A 21,284-nucleotide genomic window follows, 5' to 3' on the forward strand; every position below is an offset into this window, starting at 1 on the left:
ACTCGCCACCCCCTTGATGACTGGATTTCGTAAGTTAGGCCTGTGAGCAAATATTAACTGTTTTCTGTTTGGCTGTCAGATTGTGTCATTATAGTCTTTACTATAGGTGCATTTATAAGTGTGAAATTTTGGAAGTGTTGTGGAAATGAATTTATACTGTTTCTTTGAAAAGTAAAAATACTAAAAGATGTTTCATATATGTACAGTTGGCATATGTATTATTCCTTTCTGCTTATTGCAAGTGTTATACAGAAAGAAGATAAACAGTTTCAATAGCATGAAAACACAAGTAGAATTACATTTTCTGAAGCTAGTATTTTGACATGGAAGAACTATTGATCAGGCCAAGATCACTAGTTGTCATTGCTAATATCTTTTTTTCTAATTTTTATGGAGGCAGAGAGGTTAGGATAGCTAAAGTACTGTAGTCTGCATTGAGTGGGAAGCATGTTTTTTCCATTGCTAATTACGTAAAGTGCCACTGATGTAGGTGATGGGCCATAATTGTTTTCCAGTTCTGTGACTTTTTAAATCTTACTAAAAATAAACTTGAATAGGAAAAGCACAGATGTGTGTATTTCATGTACTGTATAGAATATTAACTGCTTACATGTGCATATTAATAGCCTTATGTTGGAAATGAGAAAAGTGTGATTATAAGGATACTTTTTTTTTTTTTCTTTCATGCGAACAGCCATGCAGTTAGGTTTCGAACATGTCAGCTTGTTAATAAGATCTTGGGAAATATGCCAGAGAATGCCCAGATTGATGATGACTTATTTGATAAAATTAATGAAGCTATGCTGATCAGACTTAAAGATAAATTTTCAAACGTGAGAATTCAAGCTGTCTTGGCCCTGTCGAGACTTCAAGATCCTAAGGATGAAAACTGTCCTGTTGTTAACAGTAAGTAGTATTGGGTTTTTTCTTTTAAGAACATTTGTTGACTTGCATTACTTTAAAACATTTTTAAGTGTTGAGTAAACAAATCTTGGAGGGTATTCTTGTAATAACTTGTAAACTCTGGAACTCTTTGCCAGAGGAGGTTGTAGATGCAAGAGTTATGTACGTTCAAGGGGAAAAACCAGAACTGGTTGAAGGAGATTAAATGACAGATAACTCAATATTGGGCTCAGGCTATTCTATGAACTGAAGATAGTTAAAGGATGGTGAGAATAATGGTGTGTTGCAAATTGGAGTGGAGGTATGATACATGCTTGCTCAGTTCTTACCCTTTAAGGACCCTTTTGTACTGTTAATTGAATTTGTACAAAATCAAAGTAAAGATGCTAATAGAAAAACTAATTTTGTCTCAAATGATGGCTGGCTGCCCCATGAGAGGCAAACTGGTTACTGACAATGTTGACCTATGCTTTTCCTGGCCCTCTTTTTCTTTTTTTCTTTTTTTTTTTTTTGCAAATCTCATCTTACTCATGAATCACTTCCTTTAAGAGATCAGCACCTCTGGAACCCAGGTTTCTTGATGCTGTTTTTGTGCCGTTTGTGGGTTTCTTTGTGTATGCTATGACTCTTGACTAAGTCTCTACTTCCATTGCCTCAGGGTAGACAGAATGTAGATTTGTACCAGCTCAGCTGCTGTTATGTAAAATGTGCCCTGATTGAACATTGCATACTGTGTTTATAAAGAGAGGTTTGGGTTTTTTTTATTGTTGTTTTTAAGGTACCTTCTTTGAAATTACATTTTCTATGTGTTTGTTTATATATTGCTTATTTAGGAGCACATAAATTTCATAGTCAACCATCGTCTGAGCAAGAAGATTAATTCAAGTGTTCTCTGATAAAATTCTTTTTATTGTTGCTTTTAATTTTGAAAAAGAGTCAAGAATATAACAAAAAACATTATGTGAGAGATTTTACTATTTGTGTTTTGATAGGCTTAATGGAGATTGCAGTTTTCCATTTATAGGAAAATTTGAGGACCTACCTCAAAGGTAATGAGTATGTAGAGCCAGTAAATAGAGGTCTTAAGAAGCCAACATTTGGAAGAATTATTTTTTTAGTTTGTCCAGTAATTTGCCAAGTGGTTATTTATAGGTGGGATCTAGAGTAGCAATTTTCAGAGTTATTAACTGAAGATCCTACTTATGATTGCAAATATTATTTTCATAGTTTAATTTCTTTTGAGATCATAGCTCAGCATGTAATTACCTTAAAATCTTGGGCTTGTGACCCTAAACTATTTCCTAAATTTGTATGAACTATGCAGGGACGGAGGAAGTGTTTTAATAACAGCTGCTGATTTTTTTTTTTTTTTAGTATTTTCTGTTTTTCTATAATTTTCAAACTCTTATGAAAGCATTATTATAACTATTTTACTTTCAGTTTACAACACATTGCTTGAAAATGATTCCAATTCAGAAGTGAGGCGTGCAGTGCTGTCATGTATTGCTCCATCAGCAAGGACTTTGCCAAAAATTGTAGGCCGCACTATGGATGTGAAGGAAGCTGTCCGGAAGCAGGCATATGAGGTACATTAGATCACTTAGTATTAATTTCAAAGACTGACTTAGGAAAAAGGCTTTAATACTTTTATTATGTTTCACTGGTTAAACACTAAGAATGGTTAAAAAATTTATGTCCACTTGCCAGAATTTTGAGGGGGAGTGATTTAATACAGGTTTTCAAGTTAGAACCTGTGAACTTGACTGCACAACTCGCTTGATAGAAATTACTTTTGTGATAGAACTCGGCTCTTCAGGACCAGACAGTAAATGTATAGATGATATATACAATCTTTTGTTTCTTTCTATGCATTTTGTGATGTTTATGAAGCAATTTTTCTTCTCTGTTATTACATAATAGATAATTCAGTAAAGTTAGGATCACAGCGATACTAGTATAAAAAACATCACATGTATTTGGTATTCCAGTTTTGAGAAGTATTAACCATTACTTATGTTTACATGTAGGGGTAAGGGCAAGAAGGTATGCTACCATGTATATTTCTTGTGCAGGCATCTTAGGCAAGATCTTCAAACAAATTGTTCATTTTTTTCACACAGAACCACCTATTCTTCTTTCTTAACTTAGATTAAATTCTAATTTTTAAATGAATCTCTGTGTTAGTAGGCTTTAAGGAAAGTACATACTTTAGTCACTTCATTGCAGGTATTCATTGCTCTTGGAGCTTTAAAGAGAATAGTTTTCATATCCAGGTGTTGCATTAAAGCAGGGCTGCCACACTTCTAAGCTATTAATTAACTTTATTCTTACTTTATTTTATTTTACATTTTCTTCCGTGCACAAGAATCTGCCTGTTAATGTATTGATATGATGCTGATGGTATAGGTATGGTAGGCTTTAATTGACTTACGGTTTCTGTGGATGGATAAAACTGAGAGTTTAAACCCACGGGTAGTTAATGAATACGGTTGTTATAATTTATAGAAATGTATTTTAATGTGTTAATATTATTTTTTAAGGTTTTGGCAGAAAAAGTGCACATGAGAGCTCTGTCAATAGCGCAGAGAGTCAAACTGCTGCAACAAGGACTTAATGACAGATGTGGTAAGAGACCATCTTTCTTAACATCTTAATACAAATGTTTGAGAGAATGCTTTCTAATGTTTTGGGGATGATTTATGTGGAAGCTGTGATGGCAATAATAAGGAGCTCAAGGGGAGTCATGAGGTACCAGGAAATGTTTAAGCACAAGAAATTCTGCTTGCTGTTTTGGTTTTCCAGTCCCCTTAATGGCAGACAGACCAGAAAAGGATTGCACTTTCAAAAAACTTGAAAGCCACTGAGCTCTAAAATAGGCCCAAATGCTATTAAAATTAAACAACAACAATGTAATTAAACACAGAAGTAGAAAAATGTAATGACTTAATACAGTGTATTTTGAAACACGTTTTATTACAGATATTTTTGTAACTAATAAATATATTAAAGAATTTAAATGTAAACATTAATATCAGTTTGATAATTGTTTGAAAATGTTTCTTATGTGTCTTTGGAGAGAAATTTTCTCAGCTGGCTAGTTTTTTATTTAACTAGCTCGAGGTTTTTGTTTTTAATGAATTTTTTATTGATCCTCATTCGTTTCATCATGAAGCAGCTTTATTCTTTTTGATGTCTTCTGTACTGTATCATTTTTATATAAAGAGCCATTCAGAATGTACCCATAATTGTGCGTGGTGGTGTTGCCAGAAGATCAAAAGGTCATATGCATCTGAGTGAGGCAATTTTGGCCTGCCTACATAGAAAGTGTGTGTGTGTGGTGGTGTTTTTGTTTTTTTTTTTTTTTTGTTCCCCCTCCGCACTCCCCCCCCCGTAATAGCAATTATAATGATACATGAATTTCACAATAAAAGCTGCCAGTTCTACTAAGTGCTACTGTGTTATCCACGTACTTTGTTTGGAAAATCTGTACTAAGCCCTGTTGAATTTTAGTCTGAGAACTTTCTTTGCTTAGTGATGTGCTTCTTGTGAACTGTGAGAAATGTGACCTATGTGGATATTCACTTAGAGAACAAGACAAAAGTACTATGTTCATTGGTAACTGGAGCTCTTAAAGGTGTGTCATGTATGTATGTGGGGTTTTTTGACCTACCTTTCTTTTTGGCTAGTTGGGGGATCATGTCTTGTTAGTTCTTGATAACAAAGGAAGAGAGGATCAGCTGACTGCTTTCTTACACTGTATAGAACTACACTTAAAAAGAAGTCTTCCTTCTGTATAAGTTTTAATTAGCATTTTTCCCCACCTGCCCTGAATTGTTCCATAGTGGTCTAATGAAGTTTGTCAGGTTTTGTTTTTGAAGTCCAGCACTGAAAAGCCCATGTTCTGAATCACTGTTTCTTATCATTAGACCAGTTTGCTGTTTGACCTAAGTAGTTGCTTCTTGTCTGCTAGCTGCCACACATCCCCAATAATGCTTGGTCTTGACAGATGATTCTTTTTTTCTTAGGGTGAATGGGTTTCTGTCTTAGTAATCTTTCAAAACCGGGGGGGGACAAGCTACCTTCACTATTCTTCCCTGTGATCCTTCATTTGTCAGGAACAAGGACAGTATTCCCTTACAGAGAAGGTACAGCATTTCTACATGGCCTGTATTTTGGTGGCATTGAGGTGTTCGACATAAAGAACTGTCTTCTTTTATGATCCAGAGCAGATACTTTCTCTGTTGGTGTCTGTCTCTTCCTTAGGATGATTCTTCATCCCAGCTATTGAGGGCTTGCTCTTTTTCTTGACACCTAGAATCAGAAGGGAAAATCTCTGCCAGGGTATGTAGCCTCACCAATATTGTTGATACCGTATGTTCTTTGCTGGGCAAAAGAGGTTTATGTTCCAAATTGGCTGCATTTATATATACATCCACTAGTATCCCTTCATTTTAATCTGTTTTGCAAATTCTATAACCTTGAATATGTGTGTATCTATTGAATTTGCTTATCTGAGTAACTCCCAAACTAACGAGACCTAGAAGGCATAATCCAGATTCTGCTTAGTTCTACTTTTCAGGGTGCATTCAGCTGTCAATTATCCATTCTCTTGTTCTCTTTCATTCTACTACTTTCTACTAATTAATGCTTTTCATGTTTTTGCAGAGGTTTCTCATTCTTAGGACCTGAATTTAGCTCTTTCAAGGTCTTTTTTACAGCTCTCTTTGAACTCTTTGCTATATTTAAGTGCTGTCTTTATTATCATAAGTTACATATAAGAGGAACCATGAATGTTGTCAGTGTGTGTGGACTTTGTTTCCATTATATTGGATATTGTTTTCTGAAAGATCTTAAGAGCATACTTGTATCACTCCCTAGTTATTATATTTTTACTTCCACCAGACTATTAGCCTTTCTACTTCCCTGCTTAAATCTGTGTGTATATATTAATGAGGTACGTATTCTAGATATTCCCACAAAGACTTTTTTCCTTGACTAAATAGTACTCTACTGATCCAGAAACTATTTGTTCATTGTGGTAATGGGGAGGAGGGAATTTAAGTACCTTTATGTAAATTTTGTAATGCAGTTGAATAATTGAATTAAGACCAGAATTCTGTGTGGCAGTTCAGACTAAAGGTCTGTACAGTAATGTCCTGCCTCCAAAAGGGGCCAATTCCCAAATGCCTGAAACAGAGCAAGTATATAACAATGCTTCCCCAGAATATTTCCTTGCTCTACAAGAGTTCATGGTTTGTAGATTTTCTGGATTGAGATGCTGTCTTTAGATATAACAGCTTTTATATAGGGGCTTTTTTTTATTCCTTGGGGGAGAGAAGGGGGGAAATATGTTACCTCAAAAATGTAGTAGCGCTCCATGGTTAGTTCTTATTTAATGTTTTTTTTATTATTATTTTTAATGTGACATTAAGTTCAACTATATAATAACTTCTTTCCAAAAAGCCTTCTATAGAAAAATGACTTGTGAAAGCACGTTGAAAGCTCGATATCTTTTTACCTTTAATGTTTTAAACTGTTTAAATTCCTCTATTGTTAGATGCAGTTAAGGAGGTAATGAAGAAGAAGCTACTTCAAGCCTGGTTACGATTGACTGAAGGGGATGTTTTAGAATTGCTTCATCGACTGGATGTGGAAAACTGTCCAGAAGTGGCCATCCCAGTACTAAATGCTGTGTTTTCATTATCTCCACTTCACGACTTTGTTCAGAACTGTAAAAACCTTGACAGCAGGTATGTAGACCAGTTTATCTCCCAAAGATGAATATTTTGTATAAGAATATTAAATTAAAGGTTATATCTAAATGAGGAGCAGCATAACTATTACCTGTGATAAAAGACTGATATTGTGGCGTAAGCCATGATGTCTCCCTGGTGTTTGTGTACTTAAGTGTTTTGGATATGTTTTTTTCTTCTTTAAAAGATCTGTGTTCACCAGCTGAAAATGATTGTGCCAGATAAGCAAGACAAAAAAATGAGAAATGTCTTTGACTTTTTGTTTCCTGAGCATCCCAAAAATCACGCTCTTAGAATTTGAGGAGGCAGTAAATTAACCAACTAAACAAGCTTTTCTTGTGACAGGACAAGGGGTAATGGTTTTAAACTAAACCAGGGTAGGTTTAGACTAGATATAAGGAAGAAATTCTTTACAATGAGGGTGGTGAAACACTGGAACGGGTTGCCCAGAGAGGTATTAGAGGCCCCATCCCTGGAAGCATTCAAGGCCAGGTTGGACGGGGCTCTGAGCAACCTGATCTAGTTAGCGGTGTCCCTGCTCACTGCAGGGGGGTTGGACTAGATGACCTCTAGGGGTCCCTTCCAACCCAAAACATTCGATGATGATTCGATGATTCTATACAACTGAGTCTAATTTGCTTTATTTCCTGTACTGTTTATACAGCTGACAATAAAGGCAATGCTCTAGCTTACCCCCGCAACTGTAATTTGCTCTCTTTTAACCTGTGGTACTGAAAAGCTCCTTTTTTCCCATTCCTTCTCCCTGTTGGTAATGCTTCTGGTCTTTCTCAGACATTTCCTAGTCGTCTTTGGCTTCCCTCTATCCTTTTTGCTGAGCTAGAGGCAGCACAATCTGGGGCTGGTTCAGTTATCCACGAACTGTTTGAAGAATCAATGAGAATGAAATTATTTGGCTTGTGTTTCAGCCTTCTTTTGGAAGTATTTTACATGTATTTAACAGAGCTTGACAGAAGTAGAGGCTTCTTTTCCTATGTTAATGTTTGATAGAATTTGACTAAGCTATGAAGAAGATGGCATGATGAATATTAAGATCCATAAAGCAAAAATGAAGTGGGGAAGAAAACAAGAATTAGAAGTTGTAGGAAATTACCAAGGGAGGCAAAAAGGTGTGAGAAGAAACAGCTAGAGTTAACTGAGGCAACCAGAATGGCATGGTTAATAACAGTGGCAGGAGTCTAATCTCAGATGATAAACTTAAACGGCAAATTGTCACTGATTAAAAAATGGTAATAAAAATCTTATTCTGTGTTTTGGGGGAAAATATGTAATGTCATCAAATGAAGTGTCTTGCATTCTAGTAGTAGCTTATGACAGATGTTTTGAAATCAGTAGATGCTACACGTATTGCACTCTAAAGCTATGATGTGGGCTATCTGGCTTTAAAAAGCATCAATAATGGTGAAATAACTTTCTTACAGTCTCTGGAAATGTGCCAATAATTTAAGACGTTCTAAAGGAAAAAATTATATATTTCTGGACTTGTCTGTCTGATCCTGCACGAAACGAGGCTTCCGTTCTGAAAGAGTGGGCTGAGAATTTTTTTAAGTAGGTCTGTTAGACTAATGACATTTTGAGAAACGAGTGAAGTTATTCAGGTTGTAATGAGGTTACTTGATTTATGGAAAATACTGTGCTTGTTCTTGTATGATGTTTCTGACTACAGCTTGAGTGATGCAGTGTCCGTATGATAAATGCTTAGACTTCTGAAGTCTATGATTTCTGCTTGTCAAATTTACTTTTAAATAAAGACTTGTCAGATTAATGGGAAGCCATCAAATGATCAGTTTTCAGCTACATGTTGCTGGCATGTTTTTTTTGTTCTCCTTCTCTTTTTTTGTGTGTGTGTGAGGGACCTAAAAAAACCCCAAAATTGGTTTTGATAGTTTGTGAGTAAAATGAGATTCAAGGGAGTGAGAAGTACCACTGACAGTGATGCTCTGTCTTTTCTGTTTGAGGTAGAATTAATACACAACTTAACATTCTGCTTCTGGAAACAAAGATTATATGCCATGCTTAGCATGGAAAAGACTAGACTATAAAAAGGGGTGGGGGTCCTATTGCTGGTAGACAGGATGAGCTTACAGAGATGTTGAGAAGCAGCCCTATTACTTTTTGCATTTGAGGTACTATGATTGTTATTCAAACATTGTGTGAAGGTCTTGTATTAAGAACGAGTGAAACAATTCATAAACAGAAGCTGAAAAATAATTTAATGCAGTTGTTGCATTTCTGCAGATTAACAGAGTTTGTTCAGTTTTCCAGACTTACACAGTGATAACAATGTTTCATGGAGGTAAAGTACTTGGATGGTTACTGTAGGAGGTCTGAAAAGCTGAGCAGAATCTTTCCACAAACTGATATGAGCAGCCTGGATTTAAAATACTGAAAAGCGCAATGTAGTGAGGGGCTCAGGGAGCTCTGTGTCGATTCTTAAGAAGGGAGAAGTTATTTTTGTCAGTCTTTATGTATTTCTGTGGGGAATACCTTTGACAGGATTTTATTTTCATCTTGGGAAACAATTATTTCCATGTATTTGTCGTCTTTGACCCTACTTTATTTATCTCTCCGTATTTATTTATTTTTGTTTAGAAAACTGATTCCACTGGAAGACTTAACAGCTGAGAATGTGTTATATTGGAGATGTCTTTGTGAATGTCTAAAATCAAAAGGTGAAGAAGGTGAAGATTTACTAGAACAGATGTTGCCAGAACCAGCTATATATGCAGATTACTTATTAAGGTACACTGTATTTAAAAATAAATATCTTTCCCCTAAAATAGATTATTTTTTTTAAGTAGAGAATATTTCTTTTCATTCAGGTTTCCCCCAAAGCCAAGGCTGTGCTTTGAACAGTGATATTTTAAAAATTTAAAAAAATTTTTTAAAAGATTTTTAGGAGGATTTACTTCTTATAATCAAAAACTGTAAAAAGCAGTTTTATAACTTGAAAACAATTTTTGGAATGTCGTTTCTCATGAATTATCAGCAAGATGGACTGCTAGATCAACAGCATATAATTCTTTGCCATTTAAAGTAACAGAATAATTGTTCAGCTATCCTTTGTCCATCTGTTATTGTGTAGGTTGCTGTGCATTTGCAAAGAGCTTGCAGAAACTAATACTTTTTTCATTGTTGTAATTTGTGGAAAATAAAACAAAATTTTGCTGCTGTCCCCAAGAGAAGTGTTTTTGAAACTGAAAGTTCACTCCCCTGCTTAGTCAGGCATGCACCTATGTTTGAAGGCAGTGACAGAGCTGCTAAATGAGCTAATTGCAGAACATTTAATTGGGGGGGGGACGACACCCAATGTCAGTCTTTTTACCAAAGTGAAGAAAAGTAAATTTTTTTTTTTTTTTTTTTTCTTGTCTCGGTGGGATACTTTAGTCTTGACGTAAAATTTGAACAGAACTTATGTTTGTGAGCATGAAGAATGCTGAGAAATCTTAACTGAGGTATCGTATTTGCAAAATGTAGAGTGAAGCTTCCTGAAACAATTACAAATCAGATCTGCTGAAAAATGCATTGTTTTGATAGATGTTTCCAATTAAAAATACACATATTCTTTTCTCACGTCAGTGGGTGTAGTAAACTGGTAGTATTTATAGAAATCATTGTTATTTTTCTATGTGGAATGTGCTAACATGTTTCTTAAACTTTTAATAAATGTCTGTGCTTCCTTAATTTTGAAATGTGTATCCCGTCTAGTGGGCATAAATTTTTTCATTCATAATTAATTTAAGAGTCAATAAAACATTTGTTCTCCAAAAAAAAAGTTTTCTTTCTTCCATCCCATCTTACTCAAAATGCCTTCACTTATCTTCCCCTTCAGGAAGGGGCTGAGTATGATTAGTTAGGTTTGCTGCTACTTGTTTGTAGTATTAGCTGTTAAACTATTCATTGGTGAGCTATGCCACCAGTTGTTAAATCATCAGAATCAGCTGCCTACATTGTTGTAATTTCAGATGTTCTTAAATGGTAGATAAATGCGAAGTTTTTGTCCTAACTTGGAAGAAACTATTAAAATTTGCTAAAATTTGATGAGCTGTTGCTGAAAAGTATCTGCAAAGCTGTTGTAAAATAAGCATATTTTCCACAGCTCATATCAGTATTTGAATTTGATGTATTACATTATATTCAGCATTGAATTTTGTACATGATATGTTTCACTCCAGATTTTCTGAACATGCATGCTCCCACTGATGGATAAAATTTTGATAAAAGAACAATGACTCTAGAAAAATACAGAAACAGAACAAACTGATTACACTCAGCCACACGGCATGGAAACTATCTGACAACAAATTGTTGTTCTTCTGTGGTGGCACATTTGATCAGCTAAAGAATTTAAAATTCACTGCATGCCTTAATGATTTCCTTGTATTTTGTCTTGTAGGCAATATAATACTTTTGAACTTGTAGAAGAATACATAGTACCTAAATATACAGAAAAATACTGTTGTATATATGAAAAATGGTACATGTTTACATTTATTCCTAAGATGCTGCCTTTATGCAGCGGTACAGAACTGAAATCACATGCACAAGCATAACTTCTCATTTTCTGTTTCTCACTAGTTTACATTCTCAAACAAGGGATTTTTTTTTTTGGTATGAAGTGCATTATTTTAAAACTGTACATTATTTGGTATAAACAACTTTCTGGAACTATTAATCTATGAAAAGGAGAACACAAACATTATTTTTTCAAGGTTTGTAACTAAGGTAACTGCTTGTTTCTACAGGACAGGAAAGTGGTGAGGTTTTGGGGTTGGGTTTTTTTTTTTTGGATGGGGGGAAGTTGTGTTGTGTGGGTTTTCTTGGTTTGGTTTGGTTTTTACTTTCCAAGAGTGATTCTGAATGTGTAAGTATGTCTGTTCTATTTGGATACAGTTACCTTCAAAATATGCCAGTTCTTACTGAAGAACAAAGAGAAGACTTTACTTGTTTTGAAAACCTGATGACAAAAGAATTTATAGGCCAGCAACTGATTCTTATCATAGGCTGCATGGATACCACGGAAGAGGGAGGAAGGTAAACTTAAATATAAAATCTGTGTTATTAAGCTCATGGCACTTAGGCCTCTGGACAGGCATTTTCCCAGCCTTTGTTGGGAAAATAACCTGATCAAAGAGACAAAATACAGTTCTAATGCTAGCTGGAAAAAAAGGCCCGGTCTCTCTAATGGAATTGTTCCCAAAAGCGTGCCAAATATAGTCTGCTTACTTTTATGGAAAAATGAGTTTTAATGCAGATACAACATTGCTTGGGGAGAAAAAATTCAGTTGTTTTCATAACGTATTCTTGAGATTATGAAGTTACAGGATTGTTAATTTGGAACATAATATATAAAAAATGAAAGGAGATAAATGGATTACTTATCAGCAGATGACTTGTAGTAAGTAGCCTGTGTGTTTCTTAGAGTTTTAAGCCCGATCTGTGAAGGCCTAAAAGGTTACAGATGTTTTAGATGCCAAGCGGACTTGGACTGTGTTAACTGAGTCATTCCTATAATCTGAACAGCCTTTTGATGTGAAGTAATAAGAGTGAATAAATTTGCAAGTCATACCATCTCAAGCATTTTATGAAAAATTGCAGTTATGGCAGTACAAACACAGCAATAATTTCAAACTCTCAGTGGAATGCATTATATGTGTGCCAGACCAGCAGGATAGTTTAACTTGTAATTTTTTTTTTTTTAAGTTTCCAGCCAGATAATTTCTATGAAAGCATTCTACAGTATAGGTACTCTGACTATTTTCTGCTGGTATGACCTTTCATTGGACAGTAGTGACACCTGATTAAAAAATTCTGCATTTTCTAATCAAGAGAAATGAGGTAAAATTGGGAAAAGACAAGCATTGCTAAGTAGGAAAGCACATTCAGCAGTTAATATAGCTATAGAGAAGTTTCTCTTATAATGTATTATAGTCTTCATCTCACTAACTCAAAGTGGGTAAAATATGAACTCTTATGTCTTCCATTTTCTTGAATAAGCAAACAGATTCTTTGTTTTTTTCTCTTTAATGCAGAAAGCACCTGTTAGTTACTTTACAAAAGATTCTTGTTCTACCTGCAACTTCAACAGCCCTTATACCTCTGCTTGCGGAAAGATTGCTCAGTATTGTTAATGATGATGACAGAAGGATTCAAATGGTAAGTAATTCTAAAGGCTTAATTGTTTTCTAGGTTCTGCCTTCCCCGGGTATCAAACAGCCTTTGTGAAGCATTGTAACAGACACATCAGGAGCTAAAATATCTTTAGTTTGGAAAAACATTTATGTCCGTGCACTCCACCTCCTTTTTTTTTTTTTTTTTTTTTTTTCTTTTTTAAGGCATAGCTGCATTTTGTGGTTGTCTAAAGATCTTTACCTTTAGAGATTTGGCTGGTATTGTAACTGTAATCCTCAAATTAGGAAAGTATTATGCTTCGACAGCCTGTTTCAAGATCCTTTGTCATATTCGATCCAAACAGTTTTGACTAGAACATTCAAAGTGTGGATAATGTGCATTTCCAGGTTTCAGATTTCTCTTTCCTCCTTTTAGCTAAGTACTAAAAACCCCTATAAGAAACATACTTTATATAGTAGAGTCTTTATATGCAGCATAATTATTTAAACTTGACTCCTGAAAAAAAGACCCTTGGTCTATTTGGTCAAGTATTTTAAATGAACCCTGGACTTAAGGACAGAGACTGCTTTTGGCAAACCTCAATCCAGTGGGTAAAGCTAGGATATGTGTTTGTTACATGATTACGATGGAAAAACTATGGTAATCTTAGCATTATAGTACAAGAGTAATAGTAAATGTGTGCATTTTTATTATTCTAGTGAAATACACTGATTCAGTACGTTCTGTTGATTTGGTACAGCCTGAGATGAAGTTAAACTGAGGTGATCTGTTACAAGATACATCAAATTAAGACTATCCTGTCTCACTCAGTCTTTAGTTTTCCTTGTGTTTCATCTCATTTTTTGTTAATGTAATGGGTCTGACTTTAAAGAAAACCCCTAACCAATTGAAAAACGCTCAGCCTTGTTCTGCTACTAGTTCTAGGCATGTATTTTGCTTGAAATTAAATTACTTATGTGGCTTCTTATACTACATATGGTGATTTATAGACCTTTAGATGATAAGAGTTCTTAGTTGTATTTTGACTGAAATAGTAACAGATGAAAAACCTTACTTCTATTACCAGTAATTCTTTTTAAAGCATGTGATCAAATCTAGAGGAGATGGTGCCTGAGAACTGTTGGTGTAGAAACTGCTGAACTTATTCATGGATATACAGTCTTCTTGCTTGCTTGCCTAGCTGAATGGTAGAGAACACTAGACTTTCATGGCTAGACTATGTATTGTCAAATTGAGGGTTTGTTTGCAGTGAATTAGCTGTTAAGGGAAACTGCACAGATGTTCAATACTTTTTCAGAAGGATGGTATTTTAAATTTGGAAAAGTTAAATGCTTAGTATCTGACATCTGAGCTGAAATTAATGGCACTAATATACTGTTTGTACCAATAGATTGCAGAAATTATATCAGAAATTCGTGAACCAATTGTTACAGTTGACCAGCCTGTTGATGCCGCTGAAATAAGAAAGCGGGAGCTTAAGGTAAGCAGATCTTAGTTAACAAGAAAAATACTTTTATCTGTCTAGTAAGAGTTTTATATGGTAGTGTGTTATTGGCTAGTGTCAATAGTGTATTGTTGGCTAATACCACAAAGTTTATGGTATTATATTAATTTTATTTTTACTTTGTATTTCAGTTGGCTGAAATAAAGGTGAAACTTTTTGAAGCAAAAGAAGCTTTGGAAGAATGCATTAGTCTGCAGGATTTTAATAAAGCATCAATATTAAAAGAGAATATAACCGAGTTGGAACACAGAAAAAATGATCTGTTAAAAGAAGCAGAGCAACCCGAAATTAAAGAAATTCGTGTGGAGAAGGTCTCTTCCCTTTCTGTATTCCCAAGTGCTGGTTATGTTTTGACGTTTATTCATAGTTTTAAAGGAAAGTGTAGTCTGGCCTTGTATCATCTAAATTTTTTAAATAGAAAATGAATATTTATGATATTAGTATTCTGCTTCTGCATGTATAGAAGCTGATGGTATGCTCTAGCAAAAAATGAATTGCAGTTAAACTGCTCTTTTGTCCTTGAGTAACTAAAGAATTCTAAGAGAGTCTTGTTTTTACTGCTTTTACTTTTAACTAACTGAAAACATGAACCTGAATCTCTTTTCATCATAGTTTATAGAGATATTTTGACTAATATTCTTGCACAACAAATGGGTAGTGGACAGGAAATGTTTATTTGGGTAGGGTAAAATTATGATTAATGTTGCCATTCTCCTTATCACGGCCACCATTTGTATTAATAATGTTTTTCTCTTTTCCCTGACCTACTTGAAGAATGATCCTGAAACACTGTTGAAGTGTCTGATGATTTGTTATGAGCTCCTGAAGATCATGTCCCTTTCTAAAGGAATTGGTCCAACCATTAATGGAATCATTGAATCTCTGGTATGTAGGCATAAATACTGTTTACATTATAATAAAAAGTGATATATCATAGCTGGCCCTTAGGTGCTGGCAGGATGATCTGTGATTATTTCACAATCACTTTGCTGTATTTGTAGTGCTGTGTTTGGTGCTTTTAAGCCTTCCCAGAATGTAGTGTCTTGGAGGTGCAGTCCAGATACGCTGTTCTGAGCTCCTATGCCAGAACTGGTTGTGGCAGAGAGATGCTAAAATAAAACAGGAATATGGTAAATAATTTGACTAATGTATGACAGTGTTGGACAGTGCTGAGTTACACTGTGCCAAGTGTGGTGCTTAGGCATCTGCTTACTGCCCTTGCTGGTACTCCAATTACTTGGATTTTCCATCAGCCAAAGTTACGAGATCTCTAACAGAGAACTTTTAAGATTTATTTTTTTTTTTAAATTTTTTTTTTTTTTTAAATTTTTTTTTTTTTTGCTAGTCAAAAGTTTTTCATGTAGGAAAGACTGGGACTTGCATAACTGTTCTTTCATCCCTTCCATGTACAAGGAAAGATGTCCGGGGGGATTCCCCCCCACCTCCCTCTGTTTTCGTAGCACCTTTGAAGAGCAAAATGTTTCTGTATGGAAAAATGAGGCAGTGGCATTATAGGCCTCTTGTAGACTATAAGATATATTTCCTAGTTTTCATTGTGAAGAGTATGGATTTTAAAATGAACATTTCTAAATACCAGACTTTTAACTGTTACTGAGTGTGCAAACGCCCCAAAACCTTTTCTTTTTCATTAGGTCTGTCTTTAATTTTCACATTTGTTGTTTATTCCACTATTTTTCCCTCCAAGATCCTGCTCTTGTATTGTTGTTCCTGCTGGATTTTCACAAATTACATGATTTGGGATATCTTACTCATTGTTGTTTAAACTTGTACTCTTTAGTGAATGCAAAAATCTAAAGTCATCCTATTGTAGCATTCACCCTGTACCTAGTCTGGCTTTTCTTTTGTGTGGATTTTTACCATTGTCTTCTCAAAACTATTCCAAGTACATGGCAGTGGCATCTGTATTTTGCAACTTGGCTGTGGATATTATTTCTCTGCAAGAATGCTAATGCCTTTTATGAAGAAATGTGTAAGTTTGTGTTTGCATGTTTGTTTTTTATTTCACAGTGAGTGGTCAGCTCAATTTTGTTTGAAAACAAGTATTTATTAAACACAAACACAAAGCGAAACACTTGTGATCTTTGCCATTATTTTGTTGCTGATTTCAAACAGCATACTCAATCTGCTTCTGTTTATAGCTAGATAGTAGGTACCACTTTCCAATCCTGTATCAAAACTGAATTATTTTTAGTTTCAGGGTAAGTACATTTTAGTACTCAGTTTTTTATTATCAATTTATGTGTTTCAGCTATAAAGTCTAATATTATTGTTTTCAGATACTTCCTGGCATAACTAATGTCCATCCAGCTGTGAGAAATATGGCAGTTCTGTGTTTGGGTTGCTGTGCCCTTCAGAACAAAGAATTTGCCCGACAACAGCTTACATTGCTGTTACAGGTAAAACATCTGATGGGAAATGGAAGGATGGTCTGTGTGACTAAATAAAACTGGTCTTGTATCTATAACAAGCTATTCTATATAGTTATGTAATTTGAGCACCAGTGATTCAGATTTCCTAAAGATCTGGATCTGGAGAGTATGGTTTCATGTAGATTTTTCTTGAATATTCAAGCTTATGCTGTATCTTGGTAGTAGCATGCCGTTCCTTTGTAAGGTCACCTGTTGTCTTGAAAGTGTAGGAATTCTTTATTTGTAAAGTCTCACTTTCTCTTCCAAATCTGGATGAAATTGGTCATGTATTTGTGTTATTAACACAGAAAAGAGAAGCTGTAGGATTTTGTAAGCCTTCCTTCCTTGGAAAACCAAACTAAAAATGTCACTGTGATTGTTTTTCGTTTCTGTTATGTAGTAACCTGTGATCTTAGGTGTCTGATTTAATTTCTGAATTATTAATTTTGTATGGATTAAGTAAGTGATAATTAGAGGATAAAGTAATATTCAACAAACAATAGCATGGCCAAACATCTATGAATATGGAACATGTGGGATGCCATAAGACTCAAATGTCCCACCTTTGTGGTAAATATTCTGATGCTGAGCTAATTGTATAAAAGATGACACTATTGTTAACTTTTCAGACCCTGGCTTTGAGAGAACTGTAGGTGGCCATCATGCTTTATTAAGAGTGTTCATGCATGCACTCAAGAGAACTGGCAGCAGGCTTTGAGATGATATGCTCGGCCCCAACAAGATGATAGAGCTGTTGGTCACCGTAGCAGGAGAACTTTGGGTTCCTAAAAAGTTAGCAAATCCTATTGCTTTTAATCTGCCTTTGATTATGTCACGTTAAAAATCGGTTTGTTAGGGAGGATTTCAGTTGTTTTAGCAGCTTAGAGTTTAGACTTAATTTCTGTAGGTACTAACACCCATGTTCTTTGTATAGGGTGCCATCAAAAGCAGGGTGTTGGGCTAAACACATCTAGGATCTCTAGGCTAACCCACTATGTATAGTTTCATTTGAATGTTAATTTGAACTATAATACACATAGTAACCTATGCAACTTTGACTTCTAATACTATCTTGCTCCCTGCTGTCTTTTTACATACTATTTATTTCAATTAAGCTATACAGTATTTCAGAGCAGGGATTGTCTTATGTGTTTTTTCGGTTGTGCCTAGCACTATGGACCTACTATAGGCAAACAGACTTTCTGTTTGTCCAATGGCTGTTGAGAAGTTGAACAATGAAATTACATCTCCCACATGCATGCACATTCCATGAATGAAATTCGGTTGATTTTATGTAATGGAAATTGCATAGGTGACTTGATAAATTCTTTCCCAGACTGCATTATAAATTCAGCTTTAAACTCATGTCATATTTTCCTAAAGTCTGAAATTTGTCCCAAGCATTATAAAAAGTTTTCCAAATTAAACAATCTTATTAAAGCAAAAAAATCTTATTATGCTTAATGTTAATATCGATGGTAAGATGATGTACATATTTTCCTTATTAAACCTAGGTTTTACAAATAGATAATATAAAGGTAAAGCTCAGTGCTTTAAAGGCAATCTTTGATCAACTGATGCTGTTTGGGATTGAGCCATTTAAAGCCAGAAGAGACAATGACTCTCAAAGTGAAGATGCACATGCTAGAACTGAAAATTGTGAGGAAGAAAATGAAACAGTAGAGGAGGAAGAAGAGACTACTACGATTCACAACCTCCTGCAGCTTCTTTCAGGTTTTTTAGACAGTGAGGTAAGAAATACTATAAAATTTGTCTTAGTTTTGTTTTAAAACAAGTTTGCAGGAGGCTTGCCATCCCGATAGGTTGCATGTGAACATTACATGATGTGTAATTGAAATTAATGGCTTAATGTTAAAATAGTTTTCCTAAGAAACGACCACAATTTTGTCACTGCTAGAGACTAAAGTTACTCTTGACCTAGCTTTGAATTCTGTGCAGGTGCTAAGTTGTGAATGTAGAGAATTAAGTGGCAAAATAGGATGTAGACTATTATTATAAAGTATTAGTGAAAAATGCTGTGGTTGGTGGGTTGTGTATATGATCAGTTCTTTCTTCAGTTTTCAGAACTTAGGACAGAAGCCGCAGAAGGCATAGCCAAACTGATGTTCTCTGGGAGGCTGATTAGTGCCAAGCTTCTTTCTCGTCTTGTTTTGTTGTGGTATAATCCTGTGACTGAAGAGGATATTCGGCTTAGACACTGTCTGGGAGTTTTCTTCCCTTTATTTGCTTATGCAAATAGGTATGGCCTTTTAAATTATTATGTGAAAAATATACATTGGTCCAGCAGCTTTGGGAACCTTTTTCCATCTTGCACAAGTAGAAATTGCAAGTTAGACCTAAAGTTCTAGTTCAGCCACCTGTACATATTACTTTTGAACGTACATAACCTCAACCTATGACTATTCTGAAGACTTTCCATTAATTCCCTCTTACCCCTGTGGCTTTCCACATTTTTCTCTCCTAAGCCTGTTCTTCAAACTACTGAATAAAAGATTAATTTAAAAAGATATGCTTTACTTATTTATGCTGTTGAGCACTACAGGTAGACTTTGAAGTGTCACTAAAAAGTAGCTAGCAGGAACGCTTCAAAAGAAAATAATCTGTGCCCAGCAGATATCAAAGCAGCAGGCTGGTTGGTTGTGGTTTGGGTTTTGGTTTTGTTTCGGTGGTTTTTTTTTTTTTTGTTTTAACCAAATAACACTCCAACCTAAATTCACAGCAGGTTCAAAATCTCCTGTTTATTTTGGTAATGGACAAAGGAGATAGAGAGCTTATGAAAGGGGATAGGAGCTTAAATAGTAATTCTCATCTCCTTTCACTTACTCAGAGAAAAATGTTTAACTTACTTTTCAGTTGTTGCTAGTTGTTTTAGCCAGTCTGAACTAGCGGGGTTTTTATCTGCTTTTTTTATGGTTAAGATTTAATTTAGGTGTGTTATGTATTACCTTATCTATTTTTCCAAAACAAATTGAATTACATTTTTTGTAGCCTATAAATTGCCACATCAGGTGGAAGAGTTCGAAGGGGAGTTGGTTTGGAGAGGAAAAAAACCCAAACAAATATGTGTTTGCTATTGTCAGAGAGGAAAAAAAAAAAAAAGTGAAAAATACCCAGTCTCCTCCAGAATAGGGTTTTCACCAAATTTTAAAATTCCATTTGTTTTCTGGCTGTTGCTCTGTTAACCTCTTTCTGGTCACAGATATAATCAACAGTCTTTTTGAAATTAAATATTTGAACTCTGTATGAGGAAAAAAGTGTTGATGCTGACTTCTATAAATATACTGTCATGTCAGTAGAGGGGCATGGCATGCTAATAACAGGGACAGGATCTTGTAATCAGTGAACAATTCCTATTCATGGAATGTTTTCTAAAGAGTAATAAACTGGCAGCCTGAGATGAGAAACTTTTGCCTTGTGCCTATATGCTGCTAGACATTTTAAAAATGTATTTTTTCAATTTACAGGAAATAATCTGAATGATCCTTCAGTTATGCTTGAGCCAATCTAAAACCTTAAAGCTCCTGAAAGGGAGAGTTTTTGCTTCTGTTCTTTCTTGCCCCAGTTTTAGAGCTCAAAAGGTCTTTTTGTCAGCTGATTTGGCTGAATAATCCAACAGGACACAATCTCCTTTTAAAAAATTATTTACTTACTTAGTTTTCTCTTGTAGTTATTTGGATTCAAATAAATGTTAACAAGTATCAGAAACAAAAAAGGCTTCACTTCACCAACTCTAGTACCTTGTACTTTTTGACACCTTGCCTTTTAAATTGTTTTGACCTGTCTTGTGGTACTACACTTTTAGACAACTTGCTGCAGAACCAAGTGCAACATGATTTTTAGGCTCGCTTGGCAGGAGTTATTAACTCTTCTGAGAAAAGAAAGCACAAGTATTTCTTCCAAAAATCATGTTAACCACTGCATTTCTTTTTGCCAGGCTTCCTTGCTTTCTTACACAGTGAGAAGTATCCCCAAAGAAAAGGGGGAGGAATGAGCGGAAGACAGATTAATCTAAATAAAAGATTTAAAGAAATGTATTTCTGTCTATTAAGAGAATATGTCTGTATGTATCAGGATTTCAGTAGTAAGGGTGAACTTTCAAACTGTTCAGAGGCAGGAAGTGTAACTTAAATCTTACTTGAAATATTAGGTGCTAAAAGAAATTGGTTCGATGAAGCAGTTTTGATGCCTTGATCCTGCTGGCTGTCTCTACCAAGGTGGCCGCTCCCACTTGCTTGATGTATTGTAATGGGTCTGTGAACTTTCATCATAGAAGAGAAAATTTAGGGGTGAATTAAGGTTTACTTCTGTCTCATTATGCTACTAATGTTTTTGGCTCAATTGAAACAGGTCTAACCAGGAATGCTTTGAAGAAGCTTATCTTCCAACTTTGCAAACACTGTTAAATGCTCCTGCAACTTCACCTTTGGCTGAAATAGATATCAGTAATGTTTCTGAACTGTTAGTGGACCTGACCAGACCAAGTGGACTGAAACCTCAGTCTAAAAAGTCTCAGGACTACCAGGT

General features: G+C 35.1%; 1 protein-coding gene across 1 annotated transcript in view; it reads left to right on the forward strand.

Moving 5' to 3' along the window:
- The window catches only part of NCAPG (non-SMC condensin I complex subunit G), a 38,036-nt gene that overhangs the window by 11,013 nt on the left and 5,739 nt on the right, over positions 1-21,284 (forward strand). The window contains exons 3-16 of the mRNA XM_009648032.2: positions 683-906; positions 2,344-2,489; positions 3,444-3,528; positions 6,461-6,653; positions 9,267-9,416; positions 11,568-11,708; positions 12,707-12,830; positions 14,197-14,286; positions 14,442-14,621; positions 15,085-15,195; positions 16,608-16,727; positions 18,254-18,490; positions 18,818-18,999; positions 21,108-21,282. Coding sequence (XP_009646327.1) covers positions 683-906; positions 2,344-2,489; positions 3,444-3,528; positions 6,461-6,653; positions 9,267-9,416; positions 11,568-11,708; positions 12,707-12,830; positions 14,197-14,286; positions 14,442-14,621; positions 15,085-15,195; positions 16,608-16,727; positions 18,254-18,490; positions 18,818-18,999; positions 21,108-21,282 — 2,158 coding nt within the window. The remainder of the gene's footprint in view (positions 1-682; positions 907-2,343; positions 2,490-3,443; positions 3,529-6,460; positions 6,654-9,266; positions 9,417-11,567; positions 11,709-12,706; positions 12,831-14,196; positions 14,287-14,441; positions 14,622-15,084; positions 15,196-16,607; positions 16,728-18,253; positions 18,491-18,817; positions 19,000-21,107; positions 21,283-21,284) is intronic.

This window comes from Egretta garzetta, unplaced genomic scaffold (genome assembly GCF_000687185.1).
Source record: "Egretta garzetta isolate BGI_Z169 unplaced genomic scaffold, ASM68718v1 scaffold151, whole genome shotgun sequence".
NCBI lineage: Eukaryota > Metazoa > Chordata > Aves > Pelecaniformes > Ardeidae > Egretta > Egretta garzetta.